The 22,436-nt window shown below is 40.6% G+C and overlaps 1 protein-coding gene across 2 annotated transcripts in view; it reads left to right on the top strand.

Annotated features, from left to right (window-relative positions):
- Positions 1 to 19,387, top strand: part of LOC126106915 (smad nuclear-interacting protein 1) — a 28,547-nt gene extending 9,160 nt beyond the window's left edge. For both annotated transcript variants that reach the window (XM_049913334.1, XM_049913333.1), the window contains exons 4-5: positions 6,464 to 6,812; positions 18,130 to 19,387. In XM_049913334.1, coding sequence (XP_049769291.1) covers positions 6,464 to 6,812; positions 18,130 to 18,423 — 643 coding nt within the window. In that variant the 3' untranslated portion in view covers positions 18,424 to 19,387. The remainder of the gene's footprint in view (positions 1 to 6,463; positions 6,813 to 18,129) is intronic.
- The last annotated feature ends 3,049 nt before the right edge of the window (positions 19,388 to 22,436 follow it).

The following is a 22,436-nucleotide window of genomic DNA, read 5'->3' on the forward strand; positions in this document are numbered from 1 at the left end:
GCATGCAAACACATAGTGCTCATGTTGGCATTCCTGTTCTGGCCCCCACATGTATCAGAAAACAAGGTTGTCGGTTTTTTTTGTGCATGATTTTTTTCAAAAAGTCCCACAGAAATGAAGCCACCTTTTTGCTGTTGTCTCGTCCCACATGTAGCAATCAGTTTTGTTTTCTCCTTTATTAAGAACTGTGAGATTGTACATGGAGAGTCTTCTTTTATAGAATACTGCCTTTTCATTCACTCATGGGCAGTAAAGCACAGCTTGTAAGTGAGATTAAGCTAGCAAAGATTCGCCTTTTCTTGCACTTTCTTTCTTAATGTTCTTAAAATCCCTTGCCATTTCTTTCATTTTCTTCAAATGCTCTTCCTGTTCCCTTTTAAAATCTTGGTCTTCCTTTTCCTCGGCCAGGTGTGAAAACTTTAAACATTTATCACACACATCTTTTCGTGGGCTGTGGAATTTCAGATTAAACTCCGTTGTGATTATCTCCCCATACCATCATAATTTATTGACTGTCTTTCCTTCCTCATAGCATTGTACCTGATACAACTCATATATTATCTTAATACTCATATTGGCAGGTAAATAATCTGCTGTACATTATTTCCTCTTGTAATAAGAAGGAAGGGCAGGAAAACTCTTTAACACGTTTCCTTATAGCCTCTTTACTTTCTTCTGCTCTCTTTATATCTGGTTCATGACACCCTCTTCTCTCTTTCTCAATTATGTGATGTTCATCTCTCTTTTTAATAGCATTCCTTACAAAGTATTCAGAAATGTCAAAAGTCTTCAGAAAAGCTGCATACACACTTGAATCTTATCAGAACCCTTTAGTAAATATAATTTCTTGGTCCTCTTCCTTCGTGAGTTATCCGATTTTGGCCTCGCACCTTTTTTCTCTTTGTCTTCCACTTACTTACTTAGGTACTGCCTTTGTAGATCAACTGATCCAAGTTCTCAGTAAGCTCTATGGATATTTTGTAAGTCTTGCTCAGTAAACTTATTGCTGAACTGTTTTGGGCATCTAGAGCAATCTTTCGGCTTCACATTTCTTGCAGGAACTTCACAATTCTTCATAAAAATACATGCTCTACCATGCTGTCAATTGATTTTTCTTTGATTTCTTTTCCATTCCTCTTCAACCGCTACCATTTTTCGTTCTCGTTTTGTTACTCAATACCAGCGTTGGCATCTGCAGTATCCCCGTCCTGATTGTGATGATTTACTTGTGGACTAGTTGCATCCTCAGCAGTTTTTGTGACATTCTTTACAAGGGACATTGTATGCTCAATACCGCTGTCTAACAATAACATGACAGGTATTCAGAGAAAGGGGGGAAAAATCACTGAAACTGCTATAGTGTCCAGCAATTGTTTGACTTCTCACCAGAATCTATACTGTTGTCCGGTTTGTAGGATGGATCATCATCTGTATCTGAACCAATGAATGTCCTGAGCATCTCCACATCACGTTCTTCCTCAGCTATGAATATAAATAATAATGTCAACACCACTAATAGCTATAATAATACTAGTAGTAGTAATAATAATAATAATTATTATTATTATTATTATTATTATTATTATTATTATTTCTTTCTATTCTCAGACGTTATGTCTGGTCAAAAATGGACAGTGACGCGGACCTTGATCAAGCGTGACTTCCTTTTAACTGTATTGTATATGTTATAATGCATTTAGGAACTTTTGGGTCATTGAACATGTATCAATAATTACAGATTTTTGTAGTTGTATATATATGTTTGGATGTAGCTGTATTGCATTGATGTACTGGTGGATATTGTGAGGTATGACCCCTGTAGTTGATAGTATAATTGGTATAATGTCAACTTTATCCTGATGCCACATGTCCTTGACTTCCTCAGCCAGTTGGATGTATTTTTCAATTTTTTCTCCTGTTTTCTTTTGTATATTTGTTGTATTGGGTATGGATATTTCGATTAGTTGTGTTACTTTCTTCTTTTTATTGGTGAGTATGATGTCAGGTTTGTTATGTGGTGGTGTTTTATCTGTTATAATGGTTCTGTTCCAGAATAATTTGTATTTGTCATTCTCCAGTACATTTTGTGGTGCATACTTGTATGTGGGAACGTGTTGTTTTATTAGTTTATGTTGTATGGCAAGTTGTTGATGTATTATTTTTGCTACATTGTCATGTCTTCTGGTGTATTCTGTATTTGCTAGTATTGTACATCCGCTTGTGATGTGGTCTACAGTTTCTATTTGTTGTTTGCAAAGTCTGCATTTATCTGTTGTGGTATTGGCATCTTTAATAATATGCTTGCTGTAATATCTGGTGTTTATTGTTTGATCCTGTATTGCAATCATGAATCCTTCCGTCTCACTGTATATATTGCCTTTTCTTAGCCATGTGTTGGATGCATCTTGATCTATGTGTGGCTGTGTTAGATGATACGGGTGTTTTCTTTTTCCAATTTACTTTCTTCGTATCTGTTGATGTTAATGTGATCTCAAGTGTTGTAGAAGTGGTTATGAAATTGCAGTGGTGTAGCCGGTGTATTTATATGCGTGATTGCTTTGTGTATTTTGCTAGTTTCTGCTCGATCTACAAAGAATTTTCTTAAATTGTCTACCTGCCCATAATGTAGGTTTCTTATGTCGATAAATCCCCTTCCTCCTTCCTTTCTGCTTAATGTGAATCTTTCTGTTGCTGAATGTGTGTGATGTATTCTGTATTTGTGGCATTGTGATTGTGTAAGTGTATTGAGTGCTTCTAGGTCTGTGTTACTCCATTTCACTACTCCAAATGAGTAGGTCAATTTTGGTATAGCATAAGTATTTATAGCTTTTGTCTTGTTTTTTGCTGTCAATTCTGTTTTCAGTATTTTTGTTAGTCTTTGTCTATATTTTTCTTTTAGTTCTTCTTTAATATTTGTATTATCTATTCCTATTTTTTGTCTGTATCCTAGATATTTATAGGCATCTGTTTTTTCCATCGCTTCTATGCAGTCACTGTGGTTATCCAATATGTAATCTTCCTGTTTAGTGTGTTTTCCCTTGACTATGCTATTTTTCTTACATTTGTCTGTTCCAAAAGCCATATTTATATCATTGCTGAATACTTCTGTTATCTTTAGTAATTGGTTGAGTTGTTGATTTGTTGCTGCAAGTAGTTTTAGATCATCCATGTATAGCAAATGTGTGATTTTGTGTGGGTATGTTCCAGTAATATTGTATCCATAATTTGTATTATTTAGCATGTTGGATAGTGGGTTCAGAGCAAGGCAGAACCAGAAAGGACTTAATGAGTCTCCTTGGTATATTCCACGCTTAATCTGTATTGGCTGTGATGTGATATTATTTGAATTTGTTTGGATATTGAGTGTGGTTTTCCAATTTTTCATTACTATGTTTAGGAACTGTATCAATTTAGGATCTACTTTGTATATTTCCAATATTTGTAGTAACCGTGAGTGGGGTACACTATCAAAGGCTTTTTGGTAATCAATGTATGCGTAGTGTAGCAGCCTTTGTTTAGTTTTAGCTCGATATTATATCACCTCTGCATCTATTATCAGTCACTCTTTACATCCTCGTGCTCCTTTGCAACAGCCTTTTTGTTCTTCATTTATAATTTTGTTCCGTGTTGTATGTGTCATTAATTTCTGTGTGATTACTGAAGTTAATATTTTGTATATTGTTGGTAGGCATGTTATGGGGCGATATTTAGCTGGGTTTGCTGTGAATGCTTGATCTTTAGGTTTCAGATAAGTTATTCCATGTGTAAGTGTATCAGGGAATGTGTATGGGTCAGCAATGTAACTGTTAAATAATTTATGAATATAATAGAGGGAAACAATCCACGTGGGAAAAATACATGTAAAAACAAAGATGATGTGACTTACCAAACGAAAGTGCTGGTAGGTCGATAGACACACAAAGAAACACAAACATACACACAAAATTCAAGCTTTCGCAACAAACGGTTACTTCATCAGGAAAGAGGGAAGGAGAGGGAAAGATGAAAGGATGTGGGTTTTAAGGGAGAGGGTAAGGAGTCATTCCAATCCCGGGAGCAGAAAGACTTACCTTAGGGGGAAAAAAGGACAGGTATACACTCGCGCGCGCGCCTACACACACACACACACACACACACACACACACACACACACACACACACACACACACACACACACATCCATCCGCGTGCCAATGACGTGTTGGAGCGAAATGTGGTTGGCATCCCTGCACGTGCCTGTATTTAATGTGTAACTGCCGGAAGTTTCATTGTTGTATATCTGTTAGTTATTTTTCGGTGCTGTATTGAGTAGAATGTTATGTTGCACATGGCAGAGTTAGAGCAGCAAGTCATCTGCATTAAATTTTGCATGAAACTCAAGAAAATCATGAGACACACAGCAAATGATGCAGGAAGCTTATGGTGATGAGTGTTTAAGCTGTACTTGGTGTTATGAATGGTTCACAAAGTTTAAAAATATCCAGACGGAAGTTGGAGATGACCCTCATTCAGGATGCCCTTTGATGTCTGTCCACATCACTAACTGTTTGAGAGATTGCAGAAGAATTTAACAATTCAGTAATATCATGCCATGAAATCCTGACAGAGCATCTTGGAAGGCATCATGTTGCCACCAAGTTTGTCCCATGGCTCATGAGTTAAGACCGAGAACTTCGCCTCACTGTCTGTGAAGAGCTTTCGGATCATACAAATGAGAACGAGATGTTCCTTGAGAGAATCATAACTGGTGTTGAGGCATGGTTCTAGGGTTTTGATGTTGAGACAAAGGTTCAGTCTTCATAATGGGTCAGGAAAGGTTTTCCTAGGCCAAAAATAGCTCTTGAGGTCAGGTCAAATATCAAAGCCATGCTGATAGTCTTCTTTGACTTTGGAGGATTAGTTAATCATGAATTCCTACCACAGGGACAAACTGTTAATCGATAACACTATCCGGTACTTTGCGACACCTGCAAGAAAATGTGAGAAGGAAATGGCCTGAAACATGTGAGACAATTCATGGCTCTTGCATCATGATAATGCAGCTGCACATGTCCCCCCCCCCCCCCCCCCCCCCCCCCCGTCCCAAAAAAAAAAAAAAAAAAAAAGTTGAAAATCCTGCTGAAAGACAAAGGTTTGCAACGATAGATGAGATAAAAGAAAATTCGCAGATGGTGCTTCACCGATCCCACTAGAGGCGTACGAAGACTGCTTCTGGAAGTGGAAACGGCTTTGGGAGCAGTATATCAATTGGGAGGAGAGTATTTTGGAGGAGACCATGCACAGTAACTAAATGATAAGCATAGAAAAATTTTGTAGACAAAGTTCCGGAATTTTTTGAACAAACATCGTACAAGTGCATGGAGACTACCTTGACAGTGAATGGTGGAAATTAAGTTGTAAGTTTTGTAATTCTTGCAGGATATTCTCAGGCATTTAGGGCAGCACCTTGTAAATGAACATACTCAGTGAATGCTTCAGAGAGACAGACTGAGGCAGTATCCGTTGTTTCCATTTAAAGACTCAATTGGAAGATTTTTGCGAGAAGTTAAAATAAAGAGCAATTACATAAAAGACAGGGATTACAGGTAATACTTGCACACATTTAGAAGTGAAGCTATTTTGGTTAACTATTGGCTGTCTATTTATGTTTTGCCCAGTAATTGTACACATTTTTGTCAAATAAAAAATAGCGCTTTTTTCCAAAAAGAACTTCCTGAAATGTGAGGAAACACACTAAAATAAGGACAGTATTATAAAACTTCATCTTGCATAAACTTTCTGTGCCAAGTCTTTCAATTACGGCAGATGGCTGCCCATTTGGAATTTCATCATGCCCATTAGTATGGCTATCTGTTGAACACTAATACTTTCTTGTTACTGTCCCATCCATTTATTGAGCTGTGACTCAATTTTGACTGCTTTTGCACACACAGAATGACTCGCTGCTTATATTTCATGCTTAGGTATTGTCAACTATCTGAGGCGTATTAGAATGCACAAACAAAATAAACAGACGCAAATAGTTCAATTATTGTGTTCGTGGATAACCAGTGGATGTAGGTACTCGGCACACTAGCCATTAGTGTTGCCTTTTTATTATTTTGAAGTAACATTGGAAAAAGTGGAGTTACACATCTAATAGTGCAGTTTAGTGATGATTGGGATGTAGTTGATAGTGTTAAGTAATGAGTCACCTTCTAGTTCATTTTCCAGTCACATTGAAGAAATGATATTTGTGCATTGATCATGCTTCTTCATTGCTCTCCTCAGTGAGAGAGATTCTTGAGACTGTCTTTGTAAGTAACACTAGACAAGACTGAAATGTAGAGCTTGTTTCTTCACTTACAGAATAGCCATCACATTGTTTTGTGACATTTCTGCAAAGTGCAGAACAACCTTTTTATTGTTGTATTAGTTAAAGCAGTTGTCAAATGAGTGTAAAAGCATGTCATTTGCTTTCCAGGGACCATGTAGGTGATTCACGGGAAGGTCCTCGCCGAATAAAACGTGAGCGTCCCACCGAAGACGAGAGGGAGTATGAGTGGGGCAAGTCTGACAACAAACAGGCTGCAAATAACAACTCTGGAGGCCCTTCCTCAGCTGAGGATAAGAAGAAGCCAAACTTCGGCCTGTCAGGGAAACTGACAGAAGATGTCAATGTTTACAATGGTGTTGTTATCAAGTACAGCGAGCCTCCAGAAGCTCGCAAGCCGAAACGTCGGTGGCGATTTTACCCATTCAAAGGCGATGAGGCATTGCCCACGCTGTACCTTCACAGACAGTCTGCATTCCTGATTGGCCGTGATAGAAAGGTTTGTATACTTGATGTGCCATTCTTTTTCTTAGTTGCAAAAGGCAAAAATATCAATTCCAGATTCATGTATTATTGCAGTTATAAATCATTCCATCATATCCATGAGTGTTTGTGATATGTTTTCCCACGGTTATGAAGATTACACAGTAGGAATCATTCAGAGATGGTGCAGTAAAAGGCTGCAATGCTGACATCAAAGCTGACCATGCCACCATTCAGTAGCCCACCCGTCCTGTATCATGCTGTGTTGTCATTGCAGTTTTGAGTGAATGTAAGGTTATTTACATGAATATGAGTTCTTATCAGTGACTGATGATCAACTGAAGTGTTATGCTACAGTTATCATTGTACCGAGGAGCTCCAAGACAATGTTTTGAAATGCCATCTGATCGCGAAGTTTACTAACCACTGCAGACAACAGAAATAGTTATGAATTAAGTTTTCTGTATTTCCTAAGAAAAATGAAATGAAACAAAAACGGATAAATGCTTGTAAACCTTCATTCCCCTGTCACCACATAAATTGAGTAATATTGAAAACTCAGTAATGTCATTAGCAAATGCAGTTTCATAAACTTTCAATGTATCATCTCAAAAATTTGCTGGGGGGGGGGGGGGGGGGGGGGAGAGAACCTAAAATGAAAACATTGAGTGGTCTTCCAGAACAGCTGCGCGGGATTAGCCGAGCGGTCTAAGGCGCTGCAGTCATGGACTGTGCGGCTGGTCCCGGCGGAGGTTCGAGTCCTCCCTCAGGCATGGGTGTAAGTGTTTGTCCTTAGGATAATTTAGGTTAAGTAGTGTGTAAGCTTAGGGACTGATGACCTTAGCAGTTAAGTCCCATAAGACTTCACATACATTTGAACATTTTTCTTCAAGAACACACTGATGCCGGTTTCATCTTTATATGTTGAATAGTTTGTGAGTTCGAGTGAACGGAATGAAATACGAGATTGTGTGTGTCTTTGGTGTACTCCTGCCTAAGTGTCAATCTTAAAGTAATTGTGAACTGATTGTCGTTACTGCTTTCTGTACAAGTATTTGCAGTCTTTTGAATTTAACCCTCTGAATGTAATTACTGACGGGCCAGTCTGTGTCACAGTAATTTTACAATTTTCTCAAATGAATTTTGATTTTGATACACTGTATGTGTTATCAATGATAATATTTGTAAATTAGTTGGTAGATGACTCGATGATCATCCTTCTGTAAACATATAGTCTTCCAAAAAGTCATTACTTGATTTGTTGAAGAGCCTGTTTTCCATTTGTGTTATGTCCACTGAAAGTGTATCTTGCCAGATTGTTGGTCCTTCCTGTGCTCAGTTAGGGGGAATGTGATGGAATAGGAACGTAATTTTCTCACATCCTGTTACTTTGTTGGTGTTTTAGCACTAGTGTCCTCAGTACCTATCCTCACGTATCAAATACCTATCATCATTCCATAACTGCAATACCAGATTGGATATGTCCAGCATCTTGGCTGCACCTTTGCATAACACTAAATTTTTCTTCTTCTCCCTTTTAGGTGTGCAAGTGTGGAACAAGGGACCTAGTAACCTGTATTTTAGCTAAAAAGTCCGTGCAGTCTTACCATCAACATTATTTCCCTTTTGATGTATACCAGCAATTTTCCTTCTGTCTGACACTATATTTGTTAAATTGCTAACACCGAAATGTTTTTCTCATATCTATCCATTACTGTTTTCTTCCCTCCATCTCATCCACTAGCCTTATCTTACTGTTTCTCTCACTTCCTCTGACCACTCAGCTGCTTCTCCACATTTGATTGCTTCAGTACTGTTGTGATACGTATCATTCTTATGTTTTTAAACATTGCTTTCATTTGTTTCATGGAACATCCATGACTTCATGCGAAGTCATCTCGCATCTGCAGTCTTGGCAATGCATGGCATTTGAAAGAAATGACATAGAGCAATGCTCTCCTGATTTGATTGGAAATGTTTGATGGTGGGCCCGGATTTATTGTTTCACTGTTATTGGGTTAGTGCATAAGTTCATTGCATTTTTCCATAAGTTTAATAAATACAACAGATGCACATAACTGAGACTTATTTCATCAATATAATCTCCTTCACTATTTACAACAGTCCAACAATGCTGCAGTAACTTTTCAGTTCTGTGAGTGTAGGAATCGTGGTTTTGAGGTGAAGAACTCTTCGAGCTATATTCAGAGTGCATTTTCATCCGGAAAAGAAGTTTCTTGAAGGTTGTTCTATAGAGAGCAGAAAAGGTGAAAATGTGAGGCCGCAAGATCTGGGGAATAAGGTGGGTGCAGAATGTCTTTCCAACGCAACTCCTGTATAGAATTTTTTGTCAATCTAGCAGACTGTGGGTGTGCGTTATGGTGGAGTAGCATCACTTTATGGTCTTCCTGGTCATTGTTCATTGACTGCATCTGCAAGACATCTCAGCTGTTGACAATAAATGTCAGCAGTGATGGTTAAATCTCGGGGAAGGAGTTCATAGTACACCACACTATCACTGCTCCACCAGATGCGCAACATTATCTTTTGGGGATGTGTGCTGGCCTTTGTACAGGGATTTGCTGCTTTGTTTGGGCACAACCATTCTTTTCTTTTCCTTATGTTAGCATAGAGACACCATTTCTCATCAGCAGTAATCATTCAGGGTAGGAACAGTCGATGTTTTTCACGAACCAATTGATGTCGAGCAAACAGAGATGCACGTACAGGCACCTACTGATTTTTGTGATTGTGGCTTAGAGCCCGCAGTATCCTTTTACTAGATTTTCAAACCTTTCCCGTTGCATGCAAATGTCATACATTGGTGGAATGATCAAAATTTGTCACATTTACCAATTCTCAAATACACTGATGTGGATTAGTGTGTTTAAACGATCTTCATCGAACCCTGAAGGTCTTCCCGAACATCGAGAGACACTCGTATCAAAATGATCCTCCTCAAAATGAGAAAACCATTTCCTTGCCATGCTCTGTCCAATTGCATTAGCCCTATACACAGCACAAATGTTTCTGGCTGCCTTTGCTGATGTCACCACTCTATTGAACTCGGACAGAATAACATGTCAGAAATGTTCAGATTCTCTACTTGGAACTCCATTTTCTAGTGCCCAAAGTACCACTCAGTATCTCCAGAACACAAAATGATAATATGTAAACTCAAATAGCAACAGTGAACTACAAATAGAAAATTACAATTGATAAATGAACCCATGCAAAAGAAAAATGCTATAAACTTATACACCAACCTATTACATTAGACATCAGTAAAGGGAAGGGTAGCCAGTCTCACGTCGATCTGTGTGACAGGGTTAAACTTCGCAACTCGACTGTCAGTAATTAAAAGCCCTGTAACTATCAAACTGCTTTCATAAAAGTTTCAGAGATCCAACCATTGGACTGGAAATGATCACCACTAACAATTCAATACAACTCTCTCAACTGGCTATTAGTAAGTGCCCTTAATAATTACTGTAGCAACAAAACAAGTAACAATTCAACAAAAGCTCATGTGACAGCCTTTCGCCACATGTCTCAATAGTTCCGTCCCTCAGTGGCTCTGCATTCGTTTGCCGAGTATGGGCTGGGTGACCCCGGGGTTCCTCAGCTGGAGACTGATAAGTGCCGCCAGCCCTCTGCCACCGTAAGCTCTGGGTATGCTTCAGCGACCACCTGTGCAGCGCAGCGATGTAATGTTGTTTGTTTTGGAGAATGTAGGCCATTGCTTCACCGCCTAGACCACAATGAAGGTACAAACCTCTAAAAAAAAAACTCAACCTCAACATGTGCTACGTGCTGATGAGGTGAATGGCTCTTGAAGTAAAGCAGTCTCCGGCAGGCAACCTCTCGGGCACCTGCCGCCCTCTGGTTGTATGAGGCTTGCTAAGGCATGCAGAGCTCTGCCTGGGTCGACGGTTGTTTCCCTAATGTATCATGGGATCCCTATGGAACGGTCTAATCAAACTACTACTACTACTACTGCTACTACTACTACTACTACTACTACTATTGCCACTGACGGTACGGGTGTACCGTCAGCTGGTACCTACATCCACTCCTCAAAGAGAGCTCGGTTGGTCAGTCCTCCCGAAAACAAGTCTCAGAAACATAGTAACGGGGCATTATTGTGCCATAACACTTTCGTTGTAATCGAGCAAACAGGGGGAACCTTTGAGAAAATCTCCCCTTTCTATTTTCACAAGGCATTGTAAGATATTGCTGGGTCTGTAAAAAGTGTCAAATGACTTCGTAATGGAACACTTTTAGTAGAATCAGCAGATTCAAACCAAATATCTAAGCTTCTGGGATGTAAGGCCCTAGGTGGATCCCCAGTCGAGGCTGAGTTGCGTAACACCCTTTACGTTTGTAAGGGCATGATTAACTGCTCCAATATAATGGAGTTGGACCCCGTGGAGTTACCAGTGTGATGCTACAAATGTCAAAGATTTGGCCATACCACTATGGGATATAATGGGAAGGCTACGTGTTGCAATTGTGGAGGCTCAGCTCATGACTCGGGCAATTTTTGTACACTTCCTCCAAAACATATGAACTTCTCTGGGGATCACCCAGTCTGGAGCAGGAAGTGTGGGGTTTACAATGAGGAAAGCAAAATTCAGGAGTTGAAAGTAAAGAGACACATACCCTATGGGGAAGCTAAAAAGGCTTTCAAAGCTATACAACCACTGGTTTTTGCTACTTTTTTTGCATCATCTCTTAAGATGCCAATCACTAAGTGTGATGCCTCTACACGAACTCAGACCACAGATTCAAGTATGAGTACATGCACTTGTCGGTGCTCCACTTGAAACTGAAGTCATTCAGAAGTCATCAACAATAGGCTTGCCACCTAAGCCCCATACCACTACCAACATCAGAAGCCAACTAAGCCATCTCCACAATCCAGCCAACCACCTGTCAGTAAAGAAAAACATCCTTTGAAAAGTAGTTAAAACTCCAAGAAAGCAGTAGTTAAACCTTCAGATCGGCACTCTCTCTTCCTTTCTGATGGGCACTATGCTCATGAGGATATGGACTTCCAGTTGGAGGAACCGGAGACCAAGGAACCGACTAATGTTCTCCCTGACCTCTCCAGTAAATCACCGCCTCCGAGGGAGAAAGAGAACAACCATTGCTAACCAGTGGCTTCCACAGGGACTTCAGTGTTGCAGTGGAATTTGAATGGATATCGCTCACATTTGAAAGAATTGCAGCTATAGGTCCAGGAGAAACCGTTCTGCATCTGCTTACAAGAAATGCATCTTAAAGTCACTGACACACCTGCATTATGGGGCTACCAGGCATACAGGAAAGACGTTACTACTGGAGACAGGGTTAAAGGTGGAGTGGCTGCCCCTCTTACCACAGCCATGCAAGCAGTTGCTGTGAAAGTTCTTGTACCCTTTAATATCACAGTGTGTTCATTGTACCTTCCCCCTATTGATGCTTTGATGCACTGGAAGAACTCTTCCGAGCACTACCATGCCCATTCCTCCTCGTGGGGGAACTTCAGTGCACAAAGTGTGCTGTCGGGCTCAGCTACCAGTTGCTCTAGGGGTCGGATGATCAAATGACTCATATACTCTGAGAATATCGACCTTCTGAACGCGAGTCAGATGGCACACTTTTCCACAGCTACAGGGTCTTTTTCAGCCATGAGCCCTTCTTTTTTTTCCCCAGCTATTGCAGACTCATTTCAGTGAGAAGTAGCTTCAGATTTACAGTCTAGTGACCGCTTCCCAGTGTGGATCTGTATGCCGACTAGGATGGTGGCCAACAGGAGACCTTGCAGATGGATGATACAAAGGGAAAATTGTTACAGTAGAATTGACAGGCTATTTTTGAACAAAAATATTGTGCGTAAGGGGTGGTGACCCATATCACTTGTGAGATCAATTGTGCTGATTCAGCGTCCATCCCCAGGTCTAGTAACCACCTGAGACGGCAGCCTATACCTTGGTGGAATGACGACTGTCGATTGGCAATCGGTGCCAGACTGACAGCTCTGCAGAACTTAAAACACTGTCCAACTACAGACATTCTTCATGCCTCCAGATCTGCAGGAGCACTGCGAGACAAGTGATAAAGCAACAAAAGAGGGCTTCCTGGAGGAAATTCAAGACTTCCATTAATTGGTCCACTTCCAATGTGCAAGTTTGGGAATCAATAAGATGGATTTCAGGCAAAGGTAGTACTCATCCCCTTATGGCCGTGGCAAGTAATGGGGTCTTGGTGGACACACCAGAAGACATGGCTCAAGTTTTAGCTGAACACTTCTTTACTGTTACTATGTCATCCTGACAAGCTCCTGCTTTTCAGGTGTTCTGTAGGACTGCAGAGGTGAGGAAGCTAAATTTCTTCTTGAATAATGACGAAGTCTACAACCTTCCGTTCTCCGTGCGGGAAATGGAATTAGTTTTGTCTGCAGCCAGAGACACTGCTCCAGGATCTGATGAGATCCATAATGCCATGCTTCATCATGTGCCCTGAAGTGAAAGAACAGCTCCTCTCTTGTTTGTCAGATCTGGTTTGCTGGACAGTACCCCACGACTTGGAAGGAGGTAATATTAATTCAATTCTGGAAACTAGACAAGGACTGCTGTGGCGCCCCTAACAGTCACCAGACTGTCACCCTTACCAGTTGTATGGGTAAGACTCTTAAACGCATGGTCAATAGCCGCCTCATCTGGCTGCTCGAATCCTGAGGTCACCTGAGCCGCACCCAGTGTGGTTTGAGGTGCTACCATTCCACCCTTGACAACTTAATTCTACTGGAGACGGCAATACAGGAGTCATCCTTACGCCAAAACCATTTTGTCTGTCCTTTTTTTTACCTCGAAAAAGTGTATGACACTACTTGGAGGTACAACGTCCTTTGCCTACTTCATGTATGGGGACTATGTGGACATCTGTCACTTCTTATCCAATCCTTTCTTGAGGACCAGCATTTCCAATATCGCATTGGCAGTGCCAAATCTGACTTCTGCGTTCAGGAGAATGGGATCCCCCACGGCAGTTGCCATCGCTGTCAATGCCATTTCCTCTGCAGTCACGAACCCTGTCAAATGCTCTTTGTTTGTGGATGACTTTGCAGTCGTCTACTCTTCCTCTGATCTTATGACGATGACAAGATCAGAGGCAGCTACAGTTTACCATTACGAGGCTGGAAACCTGGGCCAGGACAATTGGTTTTCGTTTCTCACCCAAGACTACATGTGTCACTTTTAACCGTGCTCGTCAAAGTTTTAACCAACCAATGCTCACAGTGGTGAACAATATTTTATGTTTTCAAGATACTGTGCACTTTTTGCGTTTATTATTTGACTCAAAATTGACTTTGCTCCCCCACCTGAAAGACCTATCAACAAAGGGTTTCCAGTCATTGAATATTTTGAAATGTCTTAGCGGAAAAACATGGAGCTGACAGGTCCCGCCACCTCCAGTTTTATAGGGCATTTGTTCGATCACACTTAGATTATGGCAGTGTGGTCTACTGATTGGCCTGTTCTTCCTATCTGAAGATGTTAGATGCTGTCCACCATGAGCGCATTTGGATGTTGACTGGAGTGTTTCGGACCAGCCCAGCTCGGAGTCTGTGTGCAGAGGCTGGTGCACCACCACTCTGGATTTGGCAACATATCCATTTGGCTTGGCAGGTACTGAAAATCTCAGTCATTGACATTTAGTTCAGTGGTCCAACCCACCTTTGAACGGCTGTTCAGGAATCAGCCCCATGCGACCAAGCCATTTGGGATACATGCTATGGACTGTTTCAAGGATCTGGATGTACCAGGCATCAAAATACACAGCCAGGGACAGAACACATTGCCGCCTTGGTGTCTTCAGAGGCGCAGAGTGATTTTAAGCTTGACACAGTACAGTAAAACTTGTACTCCAGATTTTGTTTTTACACGTATGTTGTCGGCCATTTTAACTACGTACCACAGTTTTATCATTGTTTATATAGCTGGCTCCCAGCAAGAGAATGCTCTCGGTTGTTCTGCTGTTTATCTTGATAAGAGCTTTTAAAGTGCATCTTCCAGAACAATTTACAAATTATGATGATGAATTATATGGCGTTCTGGTGCCACTGGGGAGGGTTCACAGACATCACTGTACAAGGTTTCTTGTCTGTTCTGACTCTCTTAGTGCCCTGCAAGCACCAAATGTATCCAGTAGACCCACTGATTCAGTCCAACCATGACTCCTTACAGTGGTTCCAACACTGCGGTAAGGAGGTGATGTTTTGCTGGATACCTGGCCACATTGGGATACAGAGCAACGACATGGCTGACAGTCGCCAAGGAAGCATGTTGGGATGGTGCTGTCCATCACTGTCCCATCCCGTTGCACGCCATCATCTCATTTTCTGACAGCTGTGTTGGAGGCTGAATGTTTGCATGTGACAGACAATAAACTGCGGTCGCTCAAATCGGCCACAAAGGCTTGGCAGACTTCATGTCAGCTTCGACGCTGGGAGAAGGTTCTGCGTACCAGACTGCGCTTCAGGCAGTGGGAGGATCCCCCACTCTGAAGTTTCTTGCGTGCCACTTTCAGTTCGGCGTATTTTGGCTATGTGTGTCCTGTATACTGATATCAGGGCAGCCCTTAGTCTCGCTGGAGATGTGCCCACCATCCTCACAGATACCGATTCTAGTGTTACAAGGCTGGTGGAGTTTTGTGCACTGTCAGGCCTCATCCCTAAATTGGTGGGGAAGGGCAGCAGATTTTGACATTATAAACTGCTCTGCATGTGGGGACAGCCTTCATCCCCACCAATGAGATTTGCATGCTGACTTTTCGTCAGGGCTCTGATGACTATGATGTCTAGCACCCCCTCAACTCAAATCGTCATCATCTTTATAGTATCGTATGTTCCTAGCTCGCTATAGCTGTCTGTTACGGCAGTAAGTTTGTTCCTTCGTGCACTTACTCCAAACCTAAGCTGTCGATTCTGCGGTGCAACTGGATAGCTGGCTCCTATAGTCATTAGCTACTGGTACAAGAAAATATCTCAGTTCCTAGTGAGATTTCCACTGACCTAGCATTGCTCTCAGTCTTCGTCTTCTCCTCGCAGCATCAGCATCGATTTCATGCCGAAATGCCTTTCATGAAGTATTGTGACTCGCCACCATTTCACTGTCATTACTCATGCTACACAGCCCAACATGTAAATCGGTGTTTCATGCTCCAAGGCATTCCAACTGGCAAATGTTAATGCCCACGTGAGTGTGCGTAAGGTCCACTGGACACTGCCGGCAAACTCGTGTGTTAAACACGTACGTTTAGTCCGGATCTTGTCCAGACCATTTTTTCCACAAGAGACGATTAATTCTAAGCCTCTCGCTTCGATAAAATTTGGTATTATGCTGGTGATACTTGGGGACAAGGTAGTGACTTTGTTTGTTGTCCACTGTTCCTACCGTGCGCCACCTTTGTCTTGTGCCACCACATCGACGAGTGACTTTCCTCAATATCTGTTAATTTTAAGACATCTCATGTTGTTCTTTTTAGTCATTGAATAAATGCATTCTTATTCATCTTTGTTCAGTACTTATTGGTCCTTATTTCACAATGAATTACATGAGGTAGGTAGGGAAATTGTCATGCAATCACGGAAACATGCACATGCACAAATTTGCACAGAAAAAAATGAAATTTATTGTTATTAATTAACTCTATCCAAGTCCTACACTTCTGTTCAAATCACATCTCCAGCTGGCTAATGTTTCCACACACCACTCTGAACCCTTCTTTCACAGAACAAGTGGACACTCATTAATCCATGGCACTGACAGACAACAAGAAAAAGTGCACGCATAGAATTTGATGCCCCTGCAGCGGAACGCACTTTCGAATGCTTTATAGGATTCCGTTCCAGAAATGTAATCTTTGATGCCAAGAAGCCACTAATTCCAGACATTCAAAATTGGCATTTGGAAAAAGAGAAAAAGAAAAAAGGAAAAATGGCTGACAGCTTGCCACCTCAATTTGATGAGGGCTCAGTCTGACTCGTGATTTCGTGAGCAACCAACCAGCCCACAAAATTGTTTAAAATAGAGACCTTTGAGCCATTCAGAAATCTGGAGGAGAATGTAACCATTGTATTAGCCATCCCCTGCCCCTGCTTAACTGCACTTCTATAAAGTGGCAAGAGTTAAAGAATCATTCCTGCAGTATTTCTCTCCCTCGGAGCCAGTCTACTTGGCTCCAACTGGCATCCATTTAGGGAAAATCTAACCCATCTTCCTCTGGCCGAACATAAACTCACTTCCCTCTGCCACTAGAAATCAGCTTGGGGTCCGCCGCTCGTGGTCTCGAGGTAGCGTTCTCGCTTCCTGAGCACGGGGTCCCGGGTTCGATTCCCGGCGGGGTCAGGGATTTTCACCTGCCTCAAGATGACTGGGTGTTTGTGTTGTCCTCATCATTTCATCATCATCCAGGAAAGTGGCGAAATTGGACTGAGCAAAGATTGGGTAATTGTACGGGCGCTGATAACCACGCAGTTGAGCGCCCCACAAACCAAACATCATCATAATCACAAATCAGCTTGGGTGACTACAGTATCAAAACTGCTAAAGAACACCTGGGTGGCTAGGAAAAGATGTGTTAAAATTTGATAAGAATGTAATGAGGAAATAGCTTAACGTAATATCACAAAGACTGGCATTTCATAAATTATAGATACTCATTATGAGAGCTGTTAGTGTTATCATCAGCCATTCAGTCAAATTAATTGTCAATATTTACTTCTCGTGTAGTATGAATATCACAATTTCAAATCTCTAAGGATATCTAGTAATAGGCCTGATGGCTTTAATGTTCCCAGGTGCCACATATCCATAAATAAATAATATTACAAAATTGATTTGCATTTTGTGAATCTGGATTGGTGTCAGCTCTTTGTGACAGTTGAAAATATGTGCCGGACTGGGGTGTGAATCTGGATTTCCCACTTATCATGAGCAGTCCCTTAATCACTTCAGCTGTTTGAGCATGCCTTCAGGACTGACCCAAACATCCACATGGAGTTCACAACCCTTATGCTTGCACACATTGTGATTTTGACACATAGGCAAGGATACATCACTGATGGTTACAATGTCTGCAGTTATACAGTTTCCGTATCTGCAATGTCCATGTCTGCACATCACATGTCCCTGATATGCATGCATGCATGCAGGAACAGACACATGAGAAGATAGACACTATATAAACACGGACATTGTAACTATCAGTGATGAAATAAATAACACTTCTGCCAGTCTACTAGGTACAGAATCCCTGTTATAAGCTAGTATTTAAAATTTTTGCAGGTGGCTGATATCCCTGTGGACCACCCATCATGTTCGAAGCAGCACGCAGCCCTGCAGTATAGACTTGTGCCTTTCACTCGAGAAGATGGAACAAAAGGCAAGAGAGTGCGACCGTACATCATCGACTTGGACTCTGCTAATGGCACGTACGTGAACAATAAGCGTATTGAGGCACGGAAGTACGTGGAACTGATGGAGCGAGATGTTATTAAATTTGGATACAGCTCAAGAGATTATGTTTTGTTACACGAGCACAGCAAAGGCGACGAAGAAGACGACGATCAGAATGGGTAGTCACAAATGGCTGTCTGGGAGATACTTTGAAGGAAGGTAGTTGCCTGTTTTATTGAACTGGTTAGTTAACGTTTACTTGAATGGGTGAAAAAAAAAGTGATTCATTTGTTGATATTGTTGAATGAGCTCCATTCATCTAGACCACTTTGTCATATTGTGCCCACTAGGCAAAAATTTCCACTGATTAATGACAGCGCTAGACTGCCTCATTTTGTATCACGTTGGTTGTGATTCATCAGAATCGGTCATTAAACCTCAACAATGGCACTTCTGTCTTTCTTTTCATCATGCTACTTACATTGGTGGCTGTTGTTATTGTTGTTGTAACAATTCTAATAGCAGTAAAAGTACCTGTTTCATCTATAAAGTTGATAATAATGCTGTTGTCTTATAGTGGAGGAAATGTTCATAGTAGAATATGCGTTGGTGCCATATTATTTAACTCAATACTTCAAAAAGAGCAGAGAGAAGGACTAACTTCACCACAAGGGAAGTTGGTTATGGTAGTAATAACTCACTAGACTTAGTCCATTGTATGTTGTGCAGTGACGTGGTCCCTGAGAAGTGTGTAGTATGTTATTTGTGGCACTTTTGCATTTAAGACAAAAAGACTGTGATATAGTTATAAAAAACAGGGTATGGGTTGAACTTACGTAAAGTAAAGATTCCTTCAGTTTAATCCTTTCTTGCCATTTGGCACTTGCAGTTACGTACAACTGAATTTTAATCACAATACAGAGGTGAAGTTAATTGATATGAATTCAATCACACATTTTTAAAGGGAGCAGACAGCGCTTCAGTATTTTTTTGTTTTGTTGTTTCAGTTGTAGAACAGCATTTGCATTTTTGACTATAGCCATAGTTATTCATAGGTACCCATTTGCATTGTTTATGTAATAGCAGGTTAAACACCTGTGTGTGTGTGTGTGTGTGTGTGTGTGTGTGTGTGTGAGAGAGAGAGGGGGAGGGGGGGAGATTAAGTGTAATTACAATTTTCAGCTGTTTGTGAAGACACTCTGACTAATAAAACTTTTTGACCACTGCATCATGACAATCACATACATTGAATTCCCATTTTCCCACCATGTTCACTGGAATATGTAAGTTTTGCTTTCATTATGTAAATTATATTTCTGTTAGCAGAACACCTAGAAGGTATTGCTAGATGAAAGACATTTTGAGGATGTTATATATAGGTGGTACAGGCAGGGTGCATCACCAAACTCAGGACAATTTATTAGTTTCTTTAGATAAAATTTTGTTTGTGAAATATTTAATATTATGAAAAATTCTTTACATGTGTAGAACACAGTATTTCAACCCAACCTCTTTTAGCATAAACAATGACCTCCAATATCTGTCTGAAGTGCATGTGTGCACAAAATTATGTATCATAGTCTATATTGGCATGTTGAGATTTGTTGGAAACCCTTTCAACTACTGTCTGTGTGCCGTAGTCCATGAGATCTAAATTAGGAGTGTTGGCATGCTAAAATTCCTTAGGAAAAATCATATCAAAATTGTGTAAAATACAGTATTGTGCCAGATAGCTTATGCGGGCCATTGCACTGTCTTGCTGAAAAACGTGGAGTTCAACAAAAATATGGAGACATGACATGACCTCACGGGACACAGTGGTGAGCTTGTGAACTTGTCAGAACTGACAGGAATTATTTTTTCTGTCTATAAGATACATTCACAAAAAAAAAAAAAAAAAAAAACAGTGACTGACAGGCTTTGCTTTCTTAGTTTCAGGGAGCGTTTGTCTGGCCTTCGATTATAAGATCTGTGTCGTATATCATCCTCAAAAATTATGTTCATTGTCAGTTTGCTTACATCAATAATCTTCACCAATGATCACAATGATGGTCTCTGCTCCTCTGAAACAAACACTTGAGCTGTTTCTACAACTTCAGGGATCCTCACGATGCAGTCGTTCGAGTGATGCTTCCATGACAATAAACTGGAGTCTGAGTTTGAGTGTACTGGAGCTGAATATTTTGCCACAAGACAATAAGTTCAGGTTGTTCAAAGAAGGAAATTGCATATGCTGCTGAATGCCCAGTGTGAATGCTTTTGAAAATGATGACTCTACCATACTCTGTAAATTGTGTAAACTCCTTGGCCAGTTTGAGATTACACCTGTTTACTAGATACATCTGACAGTGCAGAGTACCAGCAATCGCCTCTGGCGGATGAATAATGTTGCCGGTAATATAATTTACCTGGATTTTGGTGATGCATCTGCTGTCTAATTTCATTGATATAGGTACTTTCATTTTGACTATTTTGTCGCCGTGTAACTTTCCTCTCTGCAGTTTCTTTAAATAGTTGTGATACAGTCTGTTTGAACACTGTTATATACCTTTTGATTTAAAAAAATTCTTCGATTTATTAAGTTTCCAGTTGCACAATGAATTATATCACTCTCTCTCTTAAGTTCAGATTTATGCTCATATTTGTTAAGGGGATGCAGAATCTCCCATCACCGCAGTGTTAATTTATGGCTACTTTAGGGAACGTTTTCTCTCAAACTACTGGAACTGGAGAGAAAATTTTTACTGTATGTGTATTGATATGTCATAACAATACAGAAACAACAGTTTTTGTTCATAGTTACTACTTAAAGAGATATTAAATTTTTCCATTACTTTTCACTAAGTTATCTCCTCAAAATCTTTTGTAAATCACATAATTTGAAAATCATTGTTTCAGTATGTACAAGAAACATATGTGACTATGTCATAAAAATTTCAGACTTCTAGGTTCAGCAGTGGGTGTTATAATGTTCCTAGAAGAAGTAAAAAGTAAACTTACTGAAAACGGAGAAAGAACATTAAAACATTCCTGAGCCACTGTTAATACCTTCTTCACAATATTCCTAATCATGTTTAACTTTTGTTTTGGCCCCTCTTTGCACCTGCCTTGCTTTTTTCACTAATGTCTTAACTGTATTGTTTGCACGCCTTTGTCTGTGCCAGTTTAAAGTCGACATAGCATATGCTGTGCGGAAACCAACATGCACAGCCAGCTTTTCAAGGACCTTGCATTTAGAAATATTCCCAGGATTGAAGGTTGCCGCAACATCTTGCACTTCAAAATGCAGTGTACTAATTCCAACAAACACTGTTTTCGGAGGTGATGCCATATCCCACTGTTCAAGCACTCGTAGGGGTTCTGCCTTCTTCCATGAAGACATTTCATCAGAAGACTTCTGTCAGCAAGATCTCTGAAGATGCGCTTTATTTCTTCCATGATTGTTGCTGATGGACTGTGCTGATAACTGTACTTCTTCCCAGTTATTAGTCGTCTATTATATTTACACCAGCTCTTTTCACCTCTGGGGCACAAACCTTGTTGCGGATGCTCATTTGTGTCTGTGGTGTAGAAATTCAAAGCACATATAGCTTTCCACATTTCTTCAGGACTGCCTGTATTTTGTCTGATTGCTAGACCATACCAAGGTTTTCCCGTCATCTAATTTTTTCTCTTTCATAACTGATTTCAATCTTCTCAGCGTGGCACCCATTCTCTTCTGCGCGTGTCCTATACATTCAAGTTTGCTTATATTTACACTGTTCCTACATGGTTTGCTTTCCAAAACTTCTTTGAATGCTTTAGAGTCACCATATCCCAGATACTGGGCATAGTGAACATTATACTACTCAGAAGATAGATGAAAAATTCTTTTCATCCCAGCTACCTCTATGCCGCCACTACTACTGAACTAATTAGCAACACAATCATCAACGTGTTAATTTTTCAGCCTATCTATGCATCTACAGTATTTGGAGATTATTGCAACATCAATAACCTTAATAGTTTCAGCACTAGTTGCTGTGGCAACACCACTATTGCGGGTGTGACCCCTTTTTTGTCTCGTGTCATCAGAAGCTACTGTGAGGTCACTGTTGTCTTCACTTTCCTTTACTGCTTCTTCCACAACTTCCTGAATCGAATTATGTGCAACATCTTCAACTGCAGATCCTAGTACATAGTTGTAAGTATCAAAC

This window comes from Schistocerca cancellata, chromosome 10, assembly GCF_023864275.1.
Source record: "Schistocerca cancellata isolate TAMUIC-IGC-003103 chromosome 10, iqSchCanc2.1, whole genome shotgun sequence".
NCBI lineage: Eukaryota > Metazoa > Arthropoda > Insecta > Orthoptera > Acrididae > Schistocerca > Schistocerca cancellata.